General features: G+C 37.5%; 1 protein-coding gene across 1 annotated transcript in view; it reads right to left on the reverse strand.

Moving 5' to 3' along the window:
• CPS1 (carbamoyl-phosphate synthase 1) overlaps positions 1 to 21,100 on the reverse strand; it is a 127,956-nt gene that overhangs the window by 20,856 nt on the left and 86,000 nt on the right. The window contains exons 24-30 of the mRNA XM_060623367.3: positions 20,980 to 21,043; positions 18,638 to 18,819; positions 11,739 to 11,933; positions 11,253 to 11,320; positions 9,279 to 9,354; positions 4,023 to 4,100; positions 1,143 to 1,250 (exon numbers count right to left, since the gene is read on the reverse strand). Of these exons, the coding sequence (XP_060479350.3) occupies positions 1,143 to 1,250; positions 4,023 to 4,100; positions 9,279 to 9,354; positions 11,253 to 11,320; positions 11,739 to 11,933; positions 18,638 to 18,819; positions 20,980 to 21,043 (771 nt within the window). The remainder of the gene's footprint in view (positions 1 to 1,142; positions 1,251 to 4,022; positions 4,101 to 9,278; positions 9,355 to 11,252; positions 11,321 to 11,738; positions 11,934 to 18,637; positions 18,820 to 20,979; positions 21,044 to 21,100) is intronic.

The following is a 21,100-nucleotide window of genomic DNA, read 5'->3' on the forward strand; positions in this document are numbered from 1 at the left end:
GGTCAATTATACCGATATGAGAAACTGAAGTACACTTGAAATCTGAGGACAATGTTCTCTTATGAAACTGGTGTTACAACATAACCTGCTACCTTCACCTTCTAGAACAAGGTAAGATCTTCAGAATCCTGCCCAACATACACCTAGCCAGATAGGCCTGCCTAGATTTTGATGGCAGGATTATTGGAAAGGTTCACTGAAAAAGCCTAGACTGACCTAACATACCTAAAGACTAAGGAATGTCCACGTGAATTATTTAAGATGATGGTCTCTGAGAACACCTAGCAGTGCCTATTTAGTACTGAGGCATCATTCTTGGGAAGATCTTTAAAGCAATGTTTCCAAAAGAAAGGTTCAAAGAGACATATCAGAAAGTGCTGGTTTGAGATGAGAGTTAGGGTAGAAGTGAAAACATAGGTTCCAGAAGGTTCCTACATGACTGCTGCATCCCTGCTTCTAACTGAAAAACATAGCTTTACATGCCGCTCACCTAAGTGGCTCTCAAACATTGGAATCATCTGCAGTAGTGTTCTCCAAATGGGATTCCCAAACCAATAGCAACAGAAACAGCATCACTTGGGGACTTGTTAAAAATGAAAATCTTGGGGCCCTGCTTAGAAGTACTTAGTCAGAAACTGGGGATAGGGTCCAGCAATCTATATTTTAGCAAGTTCGCCAGGCTGTTATGGCACCACTGAAGTTCAAGAATCACTACACTAGCATACAACCAAGTGGGCTCAAAAGGGCAGGAAGGAGGCTCAGTTGGTTAAACATCTGAATCTTGATCTTGGCTCAGGTCATGATCTCATGGTTCATGAGATCGAGCCCCACGTTGGGCTCTGCACTGATAGCACAGAGCATGCTTGGGATTCTCTCTCTCCCTCTCTCTCCCTCTCTCTCTCTCTCTGCCCCTCCTCTACTTATGCTCTCTCTCTCTCTCTCTCTCAATAAATAAATAAATAAACTTATTTTTTTTAAAGGGCAAGAAGGAAATTGTTATCTCTAAAATATCCAGCAGACTCAGAGCAAGAAAGTTCCCCTTATAATACACTTCACCTGGGGCATGTCCTACATTACTCCTTAAAACATTTTTTTTTTAAATTTTTGCCTTTCCCCTTGCACTTTTATTTGTAGATGATGACCTTTTCAATGGCTCCTTGGCTGATGGTTTGTGTGGGCAGCATCAGAGTAGCATCTCCTGAGTGTACACCTGCATCTTCCACATGTTCAGAAATGGCATGGGAGATAACCTGGCCAAAAGAAGATTTTAGAAAGAGTTGTCAGGCACCTATTTCAGTGAAGCTACTGCCTCGCCACTCACTCCCCCCAAAAACCCCGCCATTCTAACAGATGCCTAGAGCATTGACTAGTTCCTTCGCTCAGTCCTTGATGAGAGGAATATGAAGGGCTGCACATGTAGACTTAGCCACCTCCCTGTGCAGTGACAGACTGCCCCAGGGCAGCTGACAGTGGCTGAGCTGACCTCCCTCCTCCATTGACTGGAATGGGTACAAATAATGGGAAAAGAGGACAACTAAAGTGACTCATGTTGACTTTTAAGAATAGGAAACAAGCATTTGGGAGGCACAGGAGGGATCTTTATCTTTTCCTTCCAGATTAGGTTTTAGACACTGGAAAAGAAAAGATGGGAGAGGTGAACAGCTGGGTGTATGTTACAACTTAGGTGGACCAGAAAGAAGGCCTCAGATCTAAAGATTAAGAGATTTTTAAATTGAAATTTGAGAGGGCACCTGGGTGGCTCAATCGGTTAAGCATCTGCTTTTGCCTCAGGTTATGATCTCACGGGTTCCTGATTTCAAGCCCCACATCAGGCTCTGTGCTGACAGATCAGAGCCTGGAGCCTGCTTTGAATTCTGTGTCTCCCTCTCTCTGCCCCTCCCCTGCTTGTGCTCTGTCTCTCTCTTTCTTAAAAATAAACATTAAAAAAATTGAAATTTGATAAAGAAGGGAAGCAAGAGGCAATTATTCTTGTCTTCTCTTAGAGGTGAGGAGACTAAAGCAATATAAGAAGAAATAATGCAAGTGCATGTGACTCCTGTATGGCCAACTCAGGATTTTCAAGCCTTATCTGTCACATTCCAAAGTTTATGGTCTCAGTCGCCATAACCTGAATGTTAATTCTATGTGTGTCTTTGGGAAATGATAAAGCTGACTGTGGGGGAGAATAACTGGGCAACTGTAAAAAAACAAATAAATTACAGACATGATTTGTTTATCAGATTTATAAATGACTTAAAGCAGAGTAACATTTGAGTTTCCTGCTGTCACTTATAAGCTCTGTGACCTGGGCAAGGTACTTTATCTTGCAGGCTTGGTTTCTGATAAGACAGTGCTAACAATGGTATCTGTCTCACAGAATGTTTATAAGGATAAGAACGAACACGTATTTGGTGTTTGACATGATATTTAGTGCATAGTAAGCACTCAGATTTTTTTATAGTGTCTAGAGATGGGGAGGCAATATTGCCACTGAGCTCTGAAAAAAATCATAATGTAGCTGAAGTACTATGTCCATTTCTGAGTGTGACTGTTTAAAAATTATGTGAATAACCTGAATCATTTCCAAAAGAAGGAGTCTAGGCTGATAAGCAGTGGTTGATGTCTGAGAGAAGCTTAGGTTAAGAGCATATCCTAGCAAATTGGAACCAAACCAGGCCAACAGACCAGCATTACTTTACCAGCACAATATTTGAAAAAGCACAAATTTCTCTAGGCCAGTCTTACATTCTCCACTTTGACACTGGTATGATTACATCCCTCTTATGTTATACCTGAGTATTAAAATACTTAAAATGTTGAAAGGGGGGAAGATTAACCATATGCTCTACAATTCTGGAGGCCAGAGGTCAGAAACAAAAAAATTCTAGGGAAGCAGACTTTACTTCAAAAGAAGAAATAAATGAGATGTATATATATATGAGATACCTTTTAACCTGACAAATTTCTGTGTTCTGTGTAACCAAAGTTATTAAACAGAAAACAGGTGAGCACTTTCTGGTGATGCTGTAAAGAGAATTCTCATCCTTGGGTGTGTGGGGTTAAAATAAATGATTTCAAGGGTGCTTAAACTCACGATTGTATGATTCTGTGGTATGAAGTCATCATTACTGCGTATATATGTATATACGTGTGTGTGTGTGTATGTATATATATCACAGCATATGTTTCATATATGTATGTTCATGCAACATGCAAAAAACCCTACTTTGAACTGTTAATCTGGAAGACAAAAAAGCCAAAAAGAAGATTTAACATTTTCAGTAGTGTTTTGAAGTATTTACCAAGTAGAAAATGAAGAACAACTTTTTTTAGTTTTCATTAAAGCAAATAAAATGACATGGAGTCCCTAAAACATAACTTCCTATATTTCAAGATAAATCATAAGTGCCTTATTAGTGCACCAGGCAAACTAAAGGAAAGCATTTCTCACATCTTCATTTTTCCCTGAAGTTGGAGGCATTCATTGTGTTAGCAATACAAGATGTGATTTGGTAAACAAATTTTATGTTATTATCCTTATCCACCCCACTCTGTTGAGTTTTGTCTTTATTAATGCAATAAAAGAGTGGAGGCTGGGAAATCAAGAGAGGAGAAAATCTAGGGATTCAATCAGGAACTTCAGAAAGCAAAGTATTGGATGTTTTTATAATACTCGTTGAAACATAAAAGGAAACCCACAGACAAAAGAAAATGAGAGAAAAATCTATCAAAAAGAATGATGAATACAGGATGATAATTAATTTTGAATATCATCAAAGAGGAATTCTAATAGCATAAAACACAGGATATATGACTCCCATGACACATCAACTAAATTGTCAGTGAAACTGAAATTTTTTTTTGGACTGAGCAGCTTGTCCACTATTATTAGAGACATGTTTTGTAGAAACAATGACCTCTAATCTGTGTTGTTTCAAAACCGCTAAGGAAAAAAAGAAAAGAAAAGAAAAGAAAACCTGATGAGAAGGCACGGATCTAGGATATAGGGATAAAACACTTACTCTTCCATCTTTGCCAACAGCGTCCATTTCTACTTCCCGGGCCCCCTCGATAAACTTTGTCAGCACCACTGGGTGTTCCTGTCATCAAGGAAAACAGAAGGGCAGAATCTTTAGCTGACAGTATGTGTACAGTGTCAGGTAAAAATTGTATACCTTAAGCAAATCCCAGGGTAATACTTGCAAAAATCTTAATGCCAAACATATTACACAAACTCTTTAGCCAGTTTGTTCACTAAGAACAAGGTCATTCTCTGCTTTCAGTGAGGCAGACGGTCTTTCTTCAGTTTTGAGTACTCAGTGAATTGAACGTGAGGGCTGAAATTTCAAATATAGACTTTTAAGTGAGTGAGAGAAAAGAGGGGGCTGAGGAGAGGGTCCACTGGGGGTCCCATCTCTGTTCCCAGAGTTATGAATATCTCTCTATTTTATTTATAATTATATATATATTATTTATATACATTTATATTATATTTATATTATATATAATATATACTATATTTATATTATATATTATATATATAATATATAATATATATTATATATTATATATATAATATATTGGTTCAAGTTCTTTCTCTCTTCTACACTCATCTTTTCCAAGCACTGTAAAGTCCTACATCAGTTCTCTCCAGGAGACTGCAAGAGAACTTAGGAGAATCTCATTATTTTGTTGAGGTTTTGTTAGGTCAAAGGTGGCCTCTGTTACTTGGAACGGACATGTTCTAAACCATTTCTAACACGTGGGATTTGCAACATTTCACTTTATTAATCTTAAAAGGTCCTTCCTTTCTCCACTGTTTTAGACCCTTCTCATGCCCCATTCCCAGCTCTTTCATGACAGTGCAGTGATGCCCTCCGCACCTGGACAACTGCTTGCTTTCTCCAGATGAAATGAAGAGGTTGACTGAGGAGCTCCAGGGTTCAGGTATCTCCTCTCCTCTTTGCCCCAAGCGCCCGCAAGTTGCACCACCTGTTTGCTTACCAGACCCTGCTGTTACCCGTCTCCATGCCTCTCTTCTCCATGTGCACCCCACCTTCTCTCCTCAGCTTCATCTTTCAAACCTCAACTCTTCCTTCAAGGCCTGACTCAGATGCTACCTCCTCCCCTCAGCCTTCTCCAAACATCTTCTTTTCCTCTGAACACAAGCTCCTTTGGGCCACTATCATAGAGTTCATCTCATGCATATGTATTACATTTCATATACTTTATCTCCTTTAGTAGAACACTTGAAATGAAAAGGAATTTTGTGGAAAATTGGAAACCACAAATGTTTTATGCCATAAATAAAATTCTCTCTTCTATTAAAGAGGCCAATTTCCATACTTCATTTTCTTCAAAAGCTGACTAGATATGTAGCTGTTTATTAGCCAAGAAAACAAAAAAGATTTCTTTCCATCTCTGTTCCTTCTTCTTTAAATACCCAAAGTTTCCCTCAGCAGGCTTGCTGGAGCTGTGTTAAGAACTATATGGGATTTCTTCTGTATTATGACTATAATAGCATAATCGAAAGAAAGAAAAGTTTACCAGCTATCTCAGCTTCTCTAGCCAATCCTGAGACAGGGATCCTTGTTCAGGTGATTTATGTAGGGAGTTAGAAAAGCAGGATTGGGGTGGGGGGGACCTAGGTGGCTCAGTCGATTAAGCATCCAGTTCTTGATTTTGGCTCAGGTCATGATCTTGCAGTTCATGAGATTGAGCCCTGCCTCAGGCTCTGTTTTGATAGCATGGACCTTGCTTAGGATTCTCTCTCTCCCTCTCTCTCTGCCCATCCCTCCCTCTCTCTCTCTCTCTCTCTCTCTCAAAATAAATAAAAATTTGGAAAGAAAGAAAGAAAGAAAGAAAGAAAGAAAGAGAAAGTGAGAAAGAAAGAAAGGAAGAGAAAGAAAGAGAGAGAGAAAGGGAAGCTGGATGGGGCAGCAGGAAGAAGCTAGTAAATCTATGGTCTCAGTGGAGACTGAATTTGGCCTTACCCCCTAGGGAGCTCTGGAACACGAACTGCAACACAGAGTAAGTCCCATCTTGAGGCAAAGGTCACTCACTGTCTAGTGTTTTCAGGGTGGTGGTGATGTGAGGGATCTTGCCTCCTTGTTGATGAAGCTCTCATCTGACTGAGGATAGTTACTCAGAGAAGTGTAGCTGGTAAGTGTTATCAGCTATCACTACTGTTAGGGATAGGTGCTTCCACAGGTAAAGGGATCTGAGTGGGGGAATAATAGCATCCACCATCCTGGACATTTTAACAAATCTATGAAATAGTCCTCACCATGTTGAGGAAGAAAATTTCTTCTTTTTTTAAGTTTATTTATTTGAGAGAGACAGAGACAGCATGAGTGGGGGAGGGGCAGGGAGAGAGGGAGATAGACAACCCCAAGCAGGCTCCTCACTGTCAGTGTAGTCTGACTCGGGGCTCAAACTCATGAACCATGAGATCATGACCTGAGCCAAAAAAACAAGAGTCAGATGCTTAACTGACTGAGCCACCCAGGCACCCCAGGAAAGACAATTTAATAAATTTCTATTTTTCTGCAGCACTATACATTGTTGGCCTTCTTAAAATAGTTTCTTCCATTTATTTCCATAAACTACCTTTTCCTGTTTCTCTGTCAGGCTCCTTCATGTTCTTTTTTCTCTGGTCAGTCCTTAAATGCGGGTATCCCTCTTGTCTCTGCTTTAGCTATTCTTCTTCCTCTATACTGTCTCCTTGGTGATTGCTTCCATTCTTGAGGCTCTGACTAAAATGATATATTTATTTCCAAAACTATATGTACATTTCTATCACTAGCCATGACGTTGATTCTCGATTTAAAATCTGTATAACCCACTGCTTTTGAAGCATCTCTGCTTAGATTTCTCATAGGCACCTTATACAAAAGGTCAAAAAAATAAATATATAATCTCCTTCTCTAAAATTTCTCCTTCTCCCATGTTCTCTTATTTTAATAAATGGTACCACCATCCATCCAGTTGTCCAAGGCAGAAGCTCAGGAATCATCCTTTATCAGATACTCTTTCACCATCTACTTCCTTCTATTCACTAATTGCCTCCAATGACCATCTCAATATTTCTAGAATGTATGTATGTCCCTTATCTTTACTATTATTACTCTGATCCAAGGCACTGTCATCTCTAACCTGAACTATAGCAACAGCCCCTAACCTTCTTCCATGAATTCAGTCTTGCCCCAGAATTCACTCTCCATACTCTAGTATGACTAAAATCAGAAATTATGACTAAAATCCAAAGTCAGTATAACTGACAAGGTTCTCTTTGTCTGCTCCCTACCGAATCTATCTTCTCCTCTACCATGTTGGTGTCCTAGCCATATACTGAATCCTTTAACAGTTTCTAGAAACCCCATGCTCTTTCTCAGGTTTGAACCTTTACTTTACTCTACTTTCTTCTATTTACACCCACAATATAAAACTTTCATCCAGTTAATTCTAAATAAACCATTTTAAATTAATTTAAAAAGCCCCTTTTTAGGGATGTATCTCATTTACACTCTTCCTCAGTATCTTGTATTTTATTATATCAATACTTATTATATTTAATTCTAATTATTTGAAGCTTCATGTCCCTAGTAAAGAGAGTCCTCTGTGAGAGCAGACCGTATCTCTCTTTGTATGAATGTAGCCTCTGATACTGAGAACAATGCCATTATATAGCAGGTGGTAACATGAATGAATACATAAATAGATGAATGATTGATGGGATCTATCTTTACTTCAGAGTCACTGAACTGAGTATTCCAGATTCTGCTGGAGTTTGATGGGAATCCTTGAACCAGAAGGTACTCAGTCAGGACATCTCCATTATAAAACTTTGGTCCAGTGTGGGTTCCATCCATATGCTAGCAGTAAAATATATATATTTAAAATATTCTATGAATAGAGGTCCTGCAAGATCCAGTGTTCCAGGCAGAAAAGAGAGGACACCTGTCTTATCATTCACATGAGACCAGCTGGGTGTAACTGGTTTCTCAGAAGGGGAGTTTGCCTGGACCCTTGCAGGAAGTGAAATAGAGAAGAAGACTGTGTCTTGCTCCCAGGCACATTAATGAAAACTGGCCCACTGGAGAGAATCCCTCCTCAGCCATCGACTTTCAAACCGAATCAAAATCTATTTGGTTTTCTTCTTTTACACTCTGTCTTTCTCACCCTTTATCCTTAGCTATTTTCTTTACTGCTCCAATGTCCTTGGGGGGGCAACCACCACACAGAAATGAGGTCTGGCTTCATGAGGAGGCACAGACCATGTTATTTTATTCCTCTTTGAAATGCTTCAGACTTTACTCTTCAGCTCCCTCCAAATTCTACTTGCCAAACATCAAACTCTTCTCTATGAGTTGTGCTCTCTCTCTCTCTTTAAAACCCAACAAGCTTTTGAAAGCTTTTAAAAGGCAAATATTACTTTCATCCTTCACAGTACAAGGTCTGCAGATCAATAACCCTACTGGGTAAATCTTAAATGGATCACACCAAGGTAATACCAAGGGATAAAATAAAAGCTGAGGGCAGTGGAGGAAAGTAGTTAAATCACTACAAAATTATAAACATTTTTATTAACTGGCAAGTGGAATGTACCAAAATGAAAAAAAAATCAATAAGTGAGCAAAGGGTTTTACTATTAAAAATGCAGGGTTGGGGCACCTGGGTATCTCAGTCGGTTGAGGGTCTGACTCTTGATATCAGCTCAGGTCATGATCTCACAGTTTGTGGGATAGAGCCCCGTGATAGGCTCCACGCTGGAATCCTGCTTGGAATTGTCTCTCTCCCTCTCTCTCTGCCCTCGCTACACACTGTCTCAAAATAAATAAACATTTTAAAAATTAAAAAAAAATAATAAAATTGCAGGGTTGACTAAGGCAAAGTTTCTCCAAGTGTGAGAATTAAAAATCAGGAAAGCCTTCACTGATAGATAATGAGCTTGATCGGGCAGTCCTTGAGGCTGGGAACCCCAGGGATAACTTGACTAGCACCTAACTTATGAACAGTCAAGAATGTTTATCCAGGCTCACTCCTGGAGTCTAAAACCATATAAATGTTGCGACGAAACATGCACTGGTCTTCTTCCACTAACCCTAAGGATCTAAATACAGTTAAATGCATTTGAGTTTTCTTATTTCCATATATAGGAGACTAGTGGGTAGCAAATAAAAGGGAAAACCACTCTAACATAGTGTGAAAAGAAAAACCTATGAAATAAGATAGCAACTATCAGAAGTAAAAGTCACCAGGAAGAAATCAGACACTACCTGTGAGACTCTAGTGGCCTCCTCTAGGAATTTTTTCATCTCATCCTCAGAGAATACCACGTTCATGGCTGACCCACTGGAAATGAGAGGAGGACAAGTCAGTTTCTTTCATCACTTTGGAAATAAAGCATTCTGGTCTTGATTGCTTCTCAGAACAGTTCCAGGAAACCTCTAGTTCCAGTCTGGACTGAGTAAGAACTTGCTTTTTTTCTAAATTAAGACTTTACTCCATTTAATCATCAGAACGATCAACAAAAGAGTCACCCAAGTTGAGGGTGAGAACTGTGATAATGTCCAAAGAGAACCACATAGCTCTAGAGATGGCAGTAACTCAAAGTTTGTCCTTTCTGATTCCGTGTTTTCACTCTGCTGGTTCCAGGAGATTCTTAAATCTTGACAACATTCATCCCAGGATCTAGCTATTCTTTCCCCGTTTCTTCAAAGGTCATTGCCAATGGCTGATCTTACCCACAGGTCTGCTGTCAAAGCAGGTCATTCTACTACCAACCAGGTTACAAAAGAATAAAATTTTTAGTAACATTTGCAAATATAATGTACAGGAACTGACTGAAAGGTATTCAACTGTGTCCTTCTCACTAACTGCTTGAGAAAGAACGCTGACATTAATTTACACTGAATTTTGATATTTTCAAAGTGAGATGGGAAGGCAGGAAAGAAGGAGGAATAAGAGAAGGGAAAGAATAAGGAAGAAACACACTACTTTCCACTTCTTTTTAAAAAGTAGCATTTTCTGGGGCGCCTGGGTGGCGCAGTCGGTTAAGCGTCCGACTTCAGCCAGGTCACGATCTCGCGGTCTGTGAGTTCGAGCCCCGCGTCAGGCTCTGGGCTGATGGCTCGGAGCCTGGAGCCTGTTTCCGATTCTGTGTCTCCCTCTCTCTCTGCCCCTCCCCCGTTCATGCTCTGTCTCTCTCTGTCCCAAAAATAAATAAAAAACGTTGAAAAAAAAAAATAAAAAGTAGCATTTTCTTTACCTTTTCTACTCTATTACAAAATTTTGCATAAAGAGCTTTCAATGTCTAAGACAGGAAGGCTAAGGCAATAACATTGCTAATTCACAGTGTAGGAAACTGGAACAAAGAGACAGATTGCAGAGATCAGAAAGGCAGCACAGTAGTCAAAGCTGCTTTCTGCAACCCTCCCTTAAATGTCTGTGTGTTGTTTAAATTAATTTGCATTAATACCTCAATGAAGAAGTATTATTTGACTGTGATTTACACAAAATGTCATTTAAATAAAAAGGACAGTTTTCCACCTCATTTTAAATTTTTCATTGTTTTAAAGGACCCCATCTCAAATTCCATTTACACTTTCAAATGGTGCACAGCAAATTATGTTTCTCTTATTATCCCCTGTTCAGTGAAGTAGGTGCTTACATGTGGTAACATCTGAAGAGATGAAGTGATAATTCAAAACTTCTCCTTTGATGATAGAACTTCGTTTCAAAGTTTAATATAAAAGATCCTCACTTTCCATGTCCCTCACCATTACAATTTATCTCTTAAAAATGTGCTCTCAAAAACTCAAAAGTTCAGACCAGAGGCACCATCAGGAGGTGTTGACGACAGTCTGAGACAAGCTGCCATTTCTGTGTACTGGGAAACAGATATTGGAGACAGATATCCCGGGTTTGTTCTGGCTGGTTTTCCTTTTTAGTTTTAGGGTTTTTTTTTTTAATTGTTCTCTTCGCTAATTGAAACTATCCTCCCTCAATGTGGCAAGGAGATGCCGTAAGCCAGGCTTCTAAGACGGAGGATATAGACTCTCACTGTCACTCCGAGACAAATGCAGTAAACTGAAGGTCTGTGCATAGGTCCTCCATCCAGCCATGTTGGTTTGGGGATTGTGGATGGATTTGCAGATTTCACATATCAAAGTCAAGTGCAATTAGCATACAGCATGCGGTTCTGTATCTCCTGATTTTTAAATCATTACTTTGGGGGAAAGATATATTACCTCAAAACATAGGAAGGTCTCAACAAGCAGGGGTAGCCCACAGACTTCGCAAATTCCAGTGCCTCGTTCTGATTGATAGAAACGACAACAAAATGCACAAATAGTTTAAAAGATTCAATAGCTCTGCAGAAAGATATCTTTAGAACAAGTGGTAACACAACTCTTTTTATTCTTTCTCTCAAAAGACACCATTAAAATGTAAATTGGGCATTCGAAATATATAAAATTCCTAGTTTCTAATTCTATATATCAAATCCAGTTCAAAAATAGTTTGAATGTTTTTCATTGTCTGAATCTTAATGAGAATACTCCTACCAATTTGTAACCAACATTTAACCGCAATCATGGAAATATACCAGCTTTAAAGTAAAGTCACTAAGCCCAGTGTCTTCTCTCTGCCCTGGAGTTAATGTCTGCAGTAGTTAACATTCATGCTACGACTCTTCAAAAGCGAACATTAAAACAGACATGTGTTTCTCTCCTTACCAAAGTGTTCACAGCTTTCCAGGGTGCCTGAGCCACCTTCAGCTCATCCAAGACAGCTGAGAAGATAGAGCGATCCTCGGCCCTGTCAATCTGCAGAGGGCTCGTGCCCATGATCTTGACACCATTCTTGTATAGAGGGACTGCCAGGTTGTTTGGAATCTGACCCCCAACTGATATGATGCAGCCACCACATGCCTGTAAAAGACACCCACAATATCAGCCACTGGGGCAACTTCACGGTGACTGAACAACTGCCTTCATTTCCTTAGTGAAAATGCTTACCATGCTTTGATACTTGCATTTCTCCCATCAGTGGATAATATTAAGTTATGCTACAGAGATAAACAAACTTGGTTCTTACTTTCCAAGCACTTACATGCTTAAATCTATGGAAGAGTTCCATACAATTACACATGATTACCATATCAGACTTCCACACAACTACACATGAATGTGTGACATTTACATGCATGACAATTAGAGAAAGGAAATCTATCCAATTAATATTTTCACCATGTACTTTACACTGTAATCAAGTGTTCCTTGGACTACTGTTGTAATTTCCTAAATAGACATAGATCTCTCCTTTTCACACTCACTTCTCCTGTTCCCCTCCACCCCAGCCTTTCACATTCAGATTAATTATCCTACAAAACTGCTTCACCAAGTCTCCTATACTTGCTTTCTCCAAAGTTTCCCTTTGCCTAAAGAACAAAGTGTAAACTCATCCCCATCAACGGGACAATTAAGACTCTCCAGCTTGACCACAGGGGAAGGGAGGGAAAAATAAGACACAGAGAGGGAGAAAAACCATAAGAGACTCTTAAATACAGAGAACAAACTGAGGGTTGATGGGGCTGGGGGGCAGGAGGGTGGGGAAAATGGGTGATGGGCATTGAGGAGGGCATTTGTTGACATGAGCACTGGGTGTTGTATGTAAGTGATAAAATCATGGGATTCTACTCCTGAAGCCAAGACTACGCTGTATGTTAGTTAACTTGACAATAATAAGATAAAATAAAATAAAATAAAATAAATTAAAAAATAAGACTCTCCAGCTTTATCTGTTATCATTCTCCTCCCCTCCAAGAAGACCTCCTACTCAATGTCCCAACTATGTGCACTCCTGCTCACAAGCATTCTGCCCCACTTACCCTTCACTGCCTTTGCTTCTTTTCTCCTTTTGTCTTCTCCCTTATCTAAACTCTACATAATCTCTCCACTAAAGTCCAGTCTAAATCTTACCTCCCATTTGTACACCCTCTCTCTTTTACTGCCACCTTGGCACCTGTCTACAGTACCCAATAAACTGATTTGAGTTCCTGTTTCCTTACTATTTGCCTGACAAGCAGTCTCTGAATCTTTAACCTTAATCTCTTATGAGCAGTCAAAACATCAAGATTTTTTTTTAAAGTTCAAAGTCCCTTCCCATCTTAGTTCCCTCTGTGAAACTCTGTCCAGGCTTCATGTCTGTAAAATTAGAATAATAATAGCTGTTAGCTTCACAAGGTCACTAGAAAAGTTAAATAAGATAATAAACATTAAAGGCCTCACACATTATAAGTGCATAAATACTACATTGTTATTAATATTAGAAAATATTATTATATCTGAATGGCCATTTATCTAGACATAATTTGTATTTGTTTTAATAACCTAATGAATATTAGAACTGCTGAAATAATAGATGTGCACCAAATGTATTTTATCATTATTTGAAATCAGTCTGAAATACTCTTAAAAGGGATAAAGCTAATTTCTCTTTGATGAGAGAAATTATATTACTGCCTAAGCAAATACCCTGCAATTGAGTGCTTAAATGCATTGTAAACAGTATGGAAAACAATAATCCACAGTTCTGCATATTTATAAGTGCACTTAAGCTTCTTTTATCATTTTTATGTTCAATATACATCTTTGCAGAACCTTTAGGAAGATTTATTCTTTGTACTATAATAATATTTTTATTTGCTTATTATTCTTAGTTTATTAGCAGAGTTAATATTTTAGAGGCTTAAAAACTAATTCCTTGATTAAATGCATACAAAAAGTTTTTTACTTGAAAGACTTCAAAATAATTTCTAAAATTAAAAAAAAAAAAAAAAGAAGTACCAACCTATAAGCAAAAATTGGAGTCCATTGCACTAAATGGGAGCTCAAAGTTAGAGTGAAAGTCTTTAATTAATAAATAAACCAATATTTTTCAAAATGTTCTATGAAATTGATTTTTATTTTTTAATAAATTAGGAACATTCAAAACAGTAATAAAATAAACTGCTACTATTCATTAAGGATATTACTATATGTCCTGGACCATCTGTTTCGACCTCCACTCCATCCCTCTGAGGTAGATACTGCTCTCCCCATTTTATAGCTCAAGAAACTAAGGCTCAGCAAAGGTTAAATGACTTGCCCATATTTCACATCTACCAGATACAAAGCCAGCACTAGAACTCAATTCTTTACGTACTTTAAAGTAAGTATGCCTAACTAATAAACCAAATCTTCGAATCTTAAGCTAGCTCTATTTTTCTACCTAGTTTCAAAGATGGTTAATGTTAGAGGATACAAGGAGAGCTATTTCTAAAACATTCTTTTTGAAAGTGGTAGAAAAACTTTGTCTGCATAAAGATCATCACTGGAAAGGCAAATATATCCACAGAATGTGTTAGAGTAGCAGCTGATGGTTAAGTGCACATTTTGCCCACACAACAAAAGGAATTCAGTATAAGAGAACATGTTTGTAGGACGAAGTTAATAAAAGACAGTTCTGTGGAAAAATTCCATCTTAAATTGGCCCCAACTCTAAGCACAGAACTAGCAGGGGCTCAGGGAGAAGAACTTGGTATCCCACATGGGCAAATTAGCATTATTATCATAACTGTTTAAGCCAAATTAGTTTTAAATAACTCACTGAAATAAAATATTTTAAAGTTCAGATATTTCACAGATTTCTAAATACTCCAGCCCAAAAATAATTCTAGTAGGGTCCCAAAGTTCCATTGATCCTACCTAGATTTGTTTGTATCTTTTTACTCAGTTTAGTTTTCTGTTTTATTTAAACTTGATTATCACTAAGCTAGGGCAACCCCACACAAGAATATTTCTGAAACAATATTCAAGCTGCAGCAACCCCACAAATATATTTTTAGTACTTTTGTTGGTCCTTATTTTTATGGGCCAATTAAATGCTTTATTATAGACAGAATGCAGGAGAGAAAATTTATCTAACAGAAATAGCATTCATGTTAATTCATTCCATTCATTCATCTTTTAACTCATTAAAAGATGGTCCTGATTTTTGTAATTTCATGTATTATCTGTAATTTATAAATCTCTACTCTTTGCACATCTGTCTATGAGATTGATCATGCTTTCTTATTTTGGAATTCACATTTTAGTAAAAAACTTTCAACACTTTAGGCAGACCCTTAAGATTATATTTAATAACAGTTAAATCAAATGCTAGGAATGAAACCCAGTTCTATTTAGAGTCATTCATTGCCTAATGGGTTTTGTCTATAATTAATTAATGTCTGTCATTCATTCATTTAACTCAAGTTGTGTTACAGAGGTACCATTGTATATATATATTCATATAGTATTAGGTGTTAAAAACAGAACAATTTTCTCATTAATCAGAGTACATTTTTATGGGGTATGATCAAATAAGTTATTCATTGTAAAAGCAAGAAAAATTGCTTAAGCAGGACTCAAACTAGATAGCAATATCGTAAGGTGTCAGGAATATTGCCTGGAAATTTTAGACTCAATCTGGTTTTTAATGAACAAATAGAAAAATGAGAAATGGGTCTTACATGGGGCTGGGATGTAGAATAAAATTAATGTTCATTTATATAACTTTTCAAACAATGAGTTTTCAAAGGAAAAAAGGGAATGTGAAGTTTAGACAGGATCTATGTGATTCTTATTCATTGCTGTAGCCTGTGAAGATTATTACATAGTTCATCCCTGAGAAAAAGATTTAATAATAGATCTAATAAAAGAGAAGCACAGTGTTGCAACTTCTATAAACAATGTAATAATTTTCAACTCATATACCTCAAAAAAACTTGAGAATATCCTTTCCCTTATAAGGAATGTCCTAACCAAAACTGTGAACGAGGCAAAATACCATCTATCAAATCCAACCCTTGTAGATAGCAGACTCCAACTTCTCACTTTCTGGACCCTTCCCCACACTCAACACCGAAATTTAAAAAAAAAATCAAAATGCAGATTCTTTCTCAGGGAGCAGAACCCATGGACACAATCACAAGGAATAAACGACTTAAGTTTAAAGGGCTGCTTTTTATAAAGTATAAAAAATGTCTGCAGCCAAAAGAATACATCACTGTAACATTTTCTATTAAAAAAATAACCGACTTCAGCCAGGTCACGATCTCGCAGTCTGTGAGTTCGAGCCCCGCGTCAGGCTCTGGGCTGATGGCTCGGAGCCTGGAGCCTGTTTCAGATTCTGTGTCTCCCTCTCTCTCTGCCCCTCCCCCGTTCATGCTCTGTCTCTCTCTGTCCCAAAAATAAATAAAAAAAAAAAGTTGAAAAAAAAATAAAAAAATAAAAAAATAAAAAAATAAGAACAAGTAGGAAGGAGATTTTAGCACACCTAAAATCTCCTCTCACTCCACCTCTCATCAAGACTTCTTTCCTTTTTGTGTTTGTTTTTGTTTTTGTTTTTTTAAGTAGGCTCCATACACAACATGGGGTTTGAACTCATGACCCTGAGATCAAGAGTGCCTGCCCTATAGACTGAACCAGCCTGCTTTACTCACAGGGCATGTCACTTTTCTGACTCCCCTTTATGTTTTCTTTAGAAGTGCTTCCTTGTTGCCATGGAAATAGCCTTGGTCCTGAACTAGACCAAGAGACCTGAACCAGGAGACCCATCATACTTTCTATTATCCTATACAACTATGTACCCTTGAAAAGCCTATCGTCCTTCTAAAGTGACTCAAATGTGTGCTTTTAATAAGTTTAGATGTGCTTCCAATTTTCTGCAGATTTACTACTGAATGTCTCAGTACCTTCAGCATCACTAGGGGCATCCAAGTTTGGATTACAGCAGTCTGTCTCCTAGAGATTGTGAGGATATACACGACAACCTCATAGAAGGAGACATATATGTATATGTATGTATGATATGTGTATACAATAATAAAACATTTCCTGTGGGATACTCTAACAAATACATCAATGGAATGTTGTTCTTATATTCTCCAATACAAAATTTAAAAATATAGAGTACAACTATAAATGCCAATTAGCTTCAAAGAAGGGCTAATTTATCTTTTACCATCATATTGAATTCAGTTATTATAAAAGGATCTCATTAATATCCATGTATAACTGTATCCAAAGGCAGTTGTAGAATTTTTTAATCTTTCCTTAAAACATTTCATGGTGAAATAATTAATTATGTGTAAAATGCCTGCTGTGATTCCTATAATCCTTGTTAATATTTTCAAACAATTATGTAATTTTTCACATATTTATGTTATGGGTCCTAGTTTTATTCTAATGTCTTGAAGGTAGGGATTTGGTTTTATAGCTCTCTGCCCTTCTGAACCTAGTATTCAAGTACTCAACCTAGTACACTAAAAGGTACTCAAGATATATTTGTAGAATGTACTTGTTTTGATCCCCACCTGAAATGAATCTTAAGAAATTGTTAGAAAAAAAAAAAAACATGTCAGAGAGAAAAACGAAAATTGTGCATACTCTACCTAATGGTTCAATTTCATCATATGAAAAGATTAGTATACTTAGCTCCAAATAGACAACTATGGTGATATATCCATCCTTAGTTTGTCTATTTTTGTTTAATGTAATAAAATCGTCATATGTTCTGGCACTGAACTCTATACTTTACAATGTGACTCCAACCACAAATCTTGTTATCTTCACAGAACCTGCATGTAGCACATACTTAACACTCATGTGGTTCATTAACAACACCACAAAAAGATGAAACACAGAATTGAAGAAATTTCCACAAGTCAATGAATTGTCAAGTCAAAACTTGAATTTAAGTACTATGGCCCTCAGTATTTTTTTTTCTCAGTAACCGTATGAACATACACGGGAATGATTCTAGATAGCAGGGAATTTAACTGTAATAACATCAAAAGGAACAATCACTGGACATCACTCAAATCTTCCAATAGTTATTTCTTAACTGTAAAATAATTTAATTAACTTTTTCTAGAGACTTATAGTAACCTGCAATCATAGGAATTCACAGTGAAGATATTCTCAGTAATATCAGAGGGAGAGAGGAAGCGCAACTATCAGAGAAAGCTATAAAAGTACCGAAATCATTCAGAATGAACTCATGGATCTTAAACCGAAGACTGATGGCTTCATCTCATGGCACAAAGAATTAACTGGTCCTTTGTGAACAGCTGACTTTTCTCCTCTGGGGACCACTCATTACTGAACCACAACAACACATGAACTAGAGGGAGGCTGCTTATTGTGTGTCTAGATGACCAGTGAAATCATTCTGCAAAATATTTTGGAGGGTTGTTTTGTAGTAGTTAATATGTGTTTGGCACATGTTACCAAAAGAGTTTTCAATCTAGTTGGAATGCTTAGAAAGAAAAAAATAATCACTCTGTGCCAGGGCCTCAAGACTCTAAGGCTGGGATAATTTTTTTAGAGTTTCGCTACAAAATTAGTCAGTGGAAGACACAGGCAGCTCTTTCTCCTAAGGGGAATTATAACTTAAATCTACATATATATACGTATATATACGTATATATATGTATATATACGTATATATACACACATCTATAAAGTATGCACTGCATATATTTTTCTTCCTTTTTTTCTTTCCTTTCTCTCTGTCTTTCTTTCTTTCTTTATTTTCCCCCTCTTTTTACCTCCTGATGGTAGATATCTAGGATTCTCTCCAAAGATAACTCTTCAAAGTACAGTTTGTCACACTCATCAAAGTCTGTGCTCACGGTCTCAGGGTTGCAATTCACCACTACTGTCTTCTTGCCAAGTTGACGCAGTGTGCGGATGCTGGAGACAGCACACCAATCAAATTCCACACTGCTGCCTGCAGAGACGGTGAGATTGGGAAAAGGGGTAAGAGAAACATGAAGTTACAACACAAAGAGCAGAGAAACATATTGCCAGTCAGTCCAAGTCTAGGAAGCGAATGCCCTTTCGATGCAATTTTTTAAAATTTCAAAATGTAAATTTCAGATCCATTATGCACACTACATTAATAGTAGGAAAAACAGGGACTAATTAAACAACAATGACATGTTGGCTTGTTTTATATGCTAAGTTCTCCATTAGGTAATCTCCGTATTTGAAACATTCAGAACGTCAAAGTTAGTGGGAGATAATTCTAATGATAAAAAAACAAAAACCCTTTTGAGGCACCTGGGTGACTCAGTTGGTTGAGCATCCAACCCTGGGTTTGAGCTCAGATCATGATCTCATGGTCCGTGGGTTTCTGATCCAGAGCCTGCTTGGGATTCTCTCTCTCCCTCTCCACCTACCCACCTCCCCCCCACCGCCCGCCCCGCTTATGTGCTCACTCTCTCTCTCTCAAAAGAAAAAAAAAAAGGAACTTAAAACATAAACTCAAAGTGAACAAACTGACCTCAGTACACAAAAATATTTAAGCTAGTGATTGGAATACTTGAGTTCTTGTTTTAGTTATTCCACTTGCTCTGCTATCTGAGGGCTAAACCAAATGATCCCTGAAGTACCTTGTAGCTCTGACATATCTTGATTGATTGAAAATCCTGTCCTTTCCAAGCATATCCTTTTAAGCTTGGCAAGGCCACCCCATGCAGAGTGAGTGACCTTCTAAAAAGTAATTCAAAGTACAATAATGGCCTAAATACCTCAAAATATCACCTCTACTGGGATGCATAGAACTGAAAGTTCTGGGATTTGTACTAATCCTTTGCATTAGGATTTTGTCTCCTAAAAACTCTTGTCAGAACAGTAACTTATCCAAATATAGTAGCATGCTAATTTTCACTATCAATTAAGTATACACTTGATTATCAGCTCAGCTAGTCTGCCCTGGGTCTTAAGGTAATGCAGAATTGTCACATAAATAAGGTAAAATTTGAATAGGAAGAAAGAAAGGTCTAGAAAAGAGAAGGGTAGATCCTGATGGAAGTGTTCAGGCCATTTAGCCATAGGAAACTAAGGTAGTAAAGTAATAAACACTTTTGAACTACTTCAAGATTTGGCCAAAAATTGCTAAAGTAGTATATCCAGAAGCACTTAATTACTTATAAAAACTAGGGGCGCCTGGGTGGCGCAGTGGGTTAAGCGCCCGACTTCAGCCAGGTCACGATCTCGCGGTCCGCGAGTTCGAGCCCCGCGTCAGGCTCTGGGCTGATGGCTCGGAGCCTGGAGCCTGTTTCCGATTCTGTGTCTCCCTCTCTCTCTGCCCCTCCCCCGTTCATGCTTGTCTCTCTCTGTCCCAAAAATAAATAAAAAACGTTGAAAAAAAAAAAATTTAAAAAAAAAAACTAAAGCAAACTATGCTTAAAGTAACAGAATAAGACTACATACATTTTAAATTATACATTTTATCATTTCCATACTCGAATAATCTGCAGAGACTAAATGTTAAATACGCTTGAGAAATATCATGTCTATTTAAATATACACTTTGTAACTGTAAATTATTATTATTATCTCATTATTAAATGTCTAATTTTAAGTGTTGGGTGAGATGTAAGAATTTCCAGTGGGAATGTTTTAATTAAATTCTATAATGCTCTGCCTATGAACCAATGAGAAAAGCTCTTGGCATTTGATATCAACAGACGTCATATATTCACAGATCTCATCTACAAATGTAATTTCTGGTTGGTGTATAAAGTTCTTGAGCAAATATAGATCTTTGTGTAAAACTATGCCAGATGAGGAAACGTCAAAGTGCAATTCATTCCCCAACCCCAGTGAGAGGCTCAATTTCGTTTATGAGGATAAAAACATAAAAGGGTGACATGACGAAAAGGAAGAAGGAATTATAGTTGAGATCTGCAATTGAGTACGACTTCTATCACTTAATAGCTAAATAAACTTGGGCTTTACCTGTCTGAACCTCAGTTTCTGAAATTGCAAAATACTTATTATAACATCATCTATTATACATAGTTCTTGGAATAATAGAATTAACATGTGTGAAAAGTACAACATAAACTGTAAAGTCCTACGTAAATATAAGTTATCACTTTACCAATGTGATATGGACCACAGCCTAACACCATCATTCCATGGTCATCGAAATTGATATCATGCTCCTGAGGAGAAAAAAAAAAAAGACATAGAAATTATTATGTGTTATTCTTCAATCTAAT

Source organism: Panthera onca, chromosome C1 (assembly GCF_046562875.1).
Source record: "Panthera onca isolate mPanOnc1 chromosome C1, mPanOnc1 haplotype 2, whole genome shotgun sequence".
Lineage (NCBI taxonomy): Eukaryota > Metazoa > Chordata > Mammalia > Carnivora > Felidae > Panthera > Panthera onca.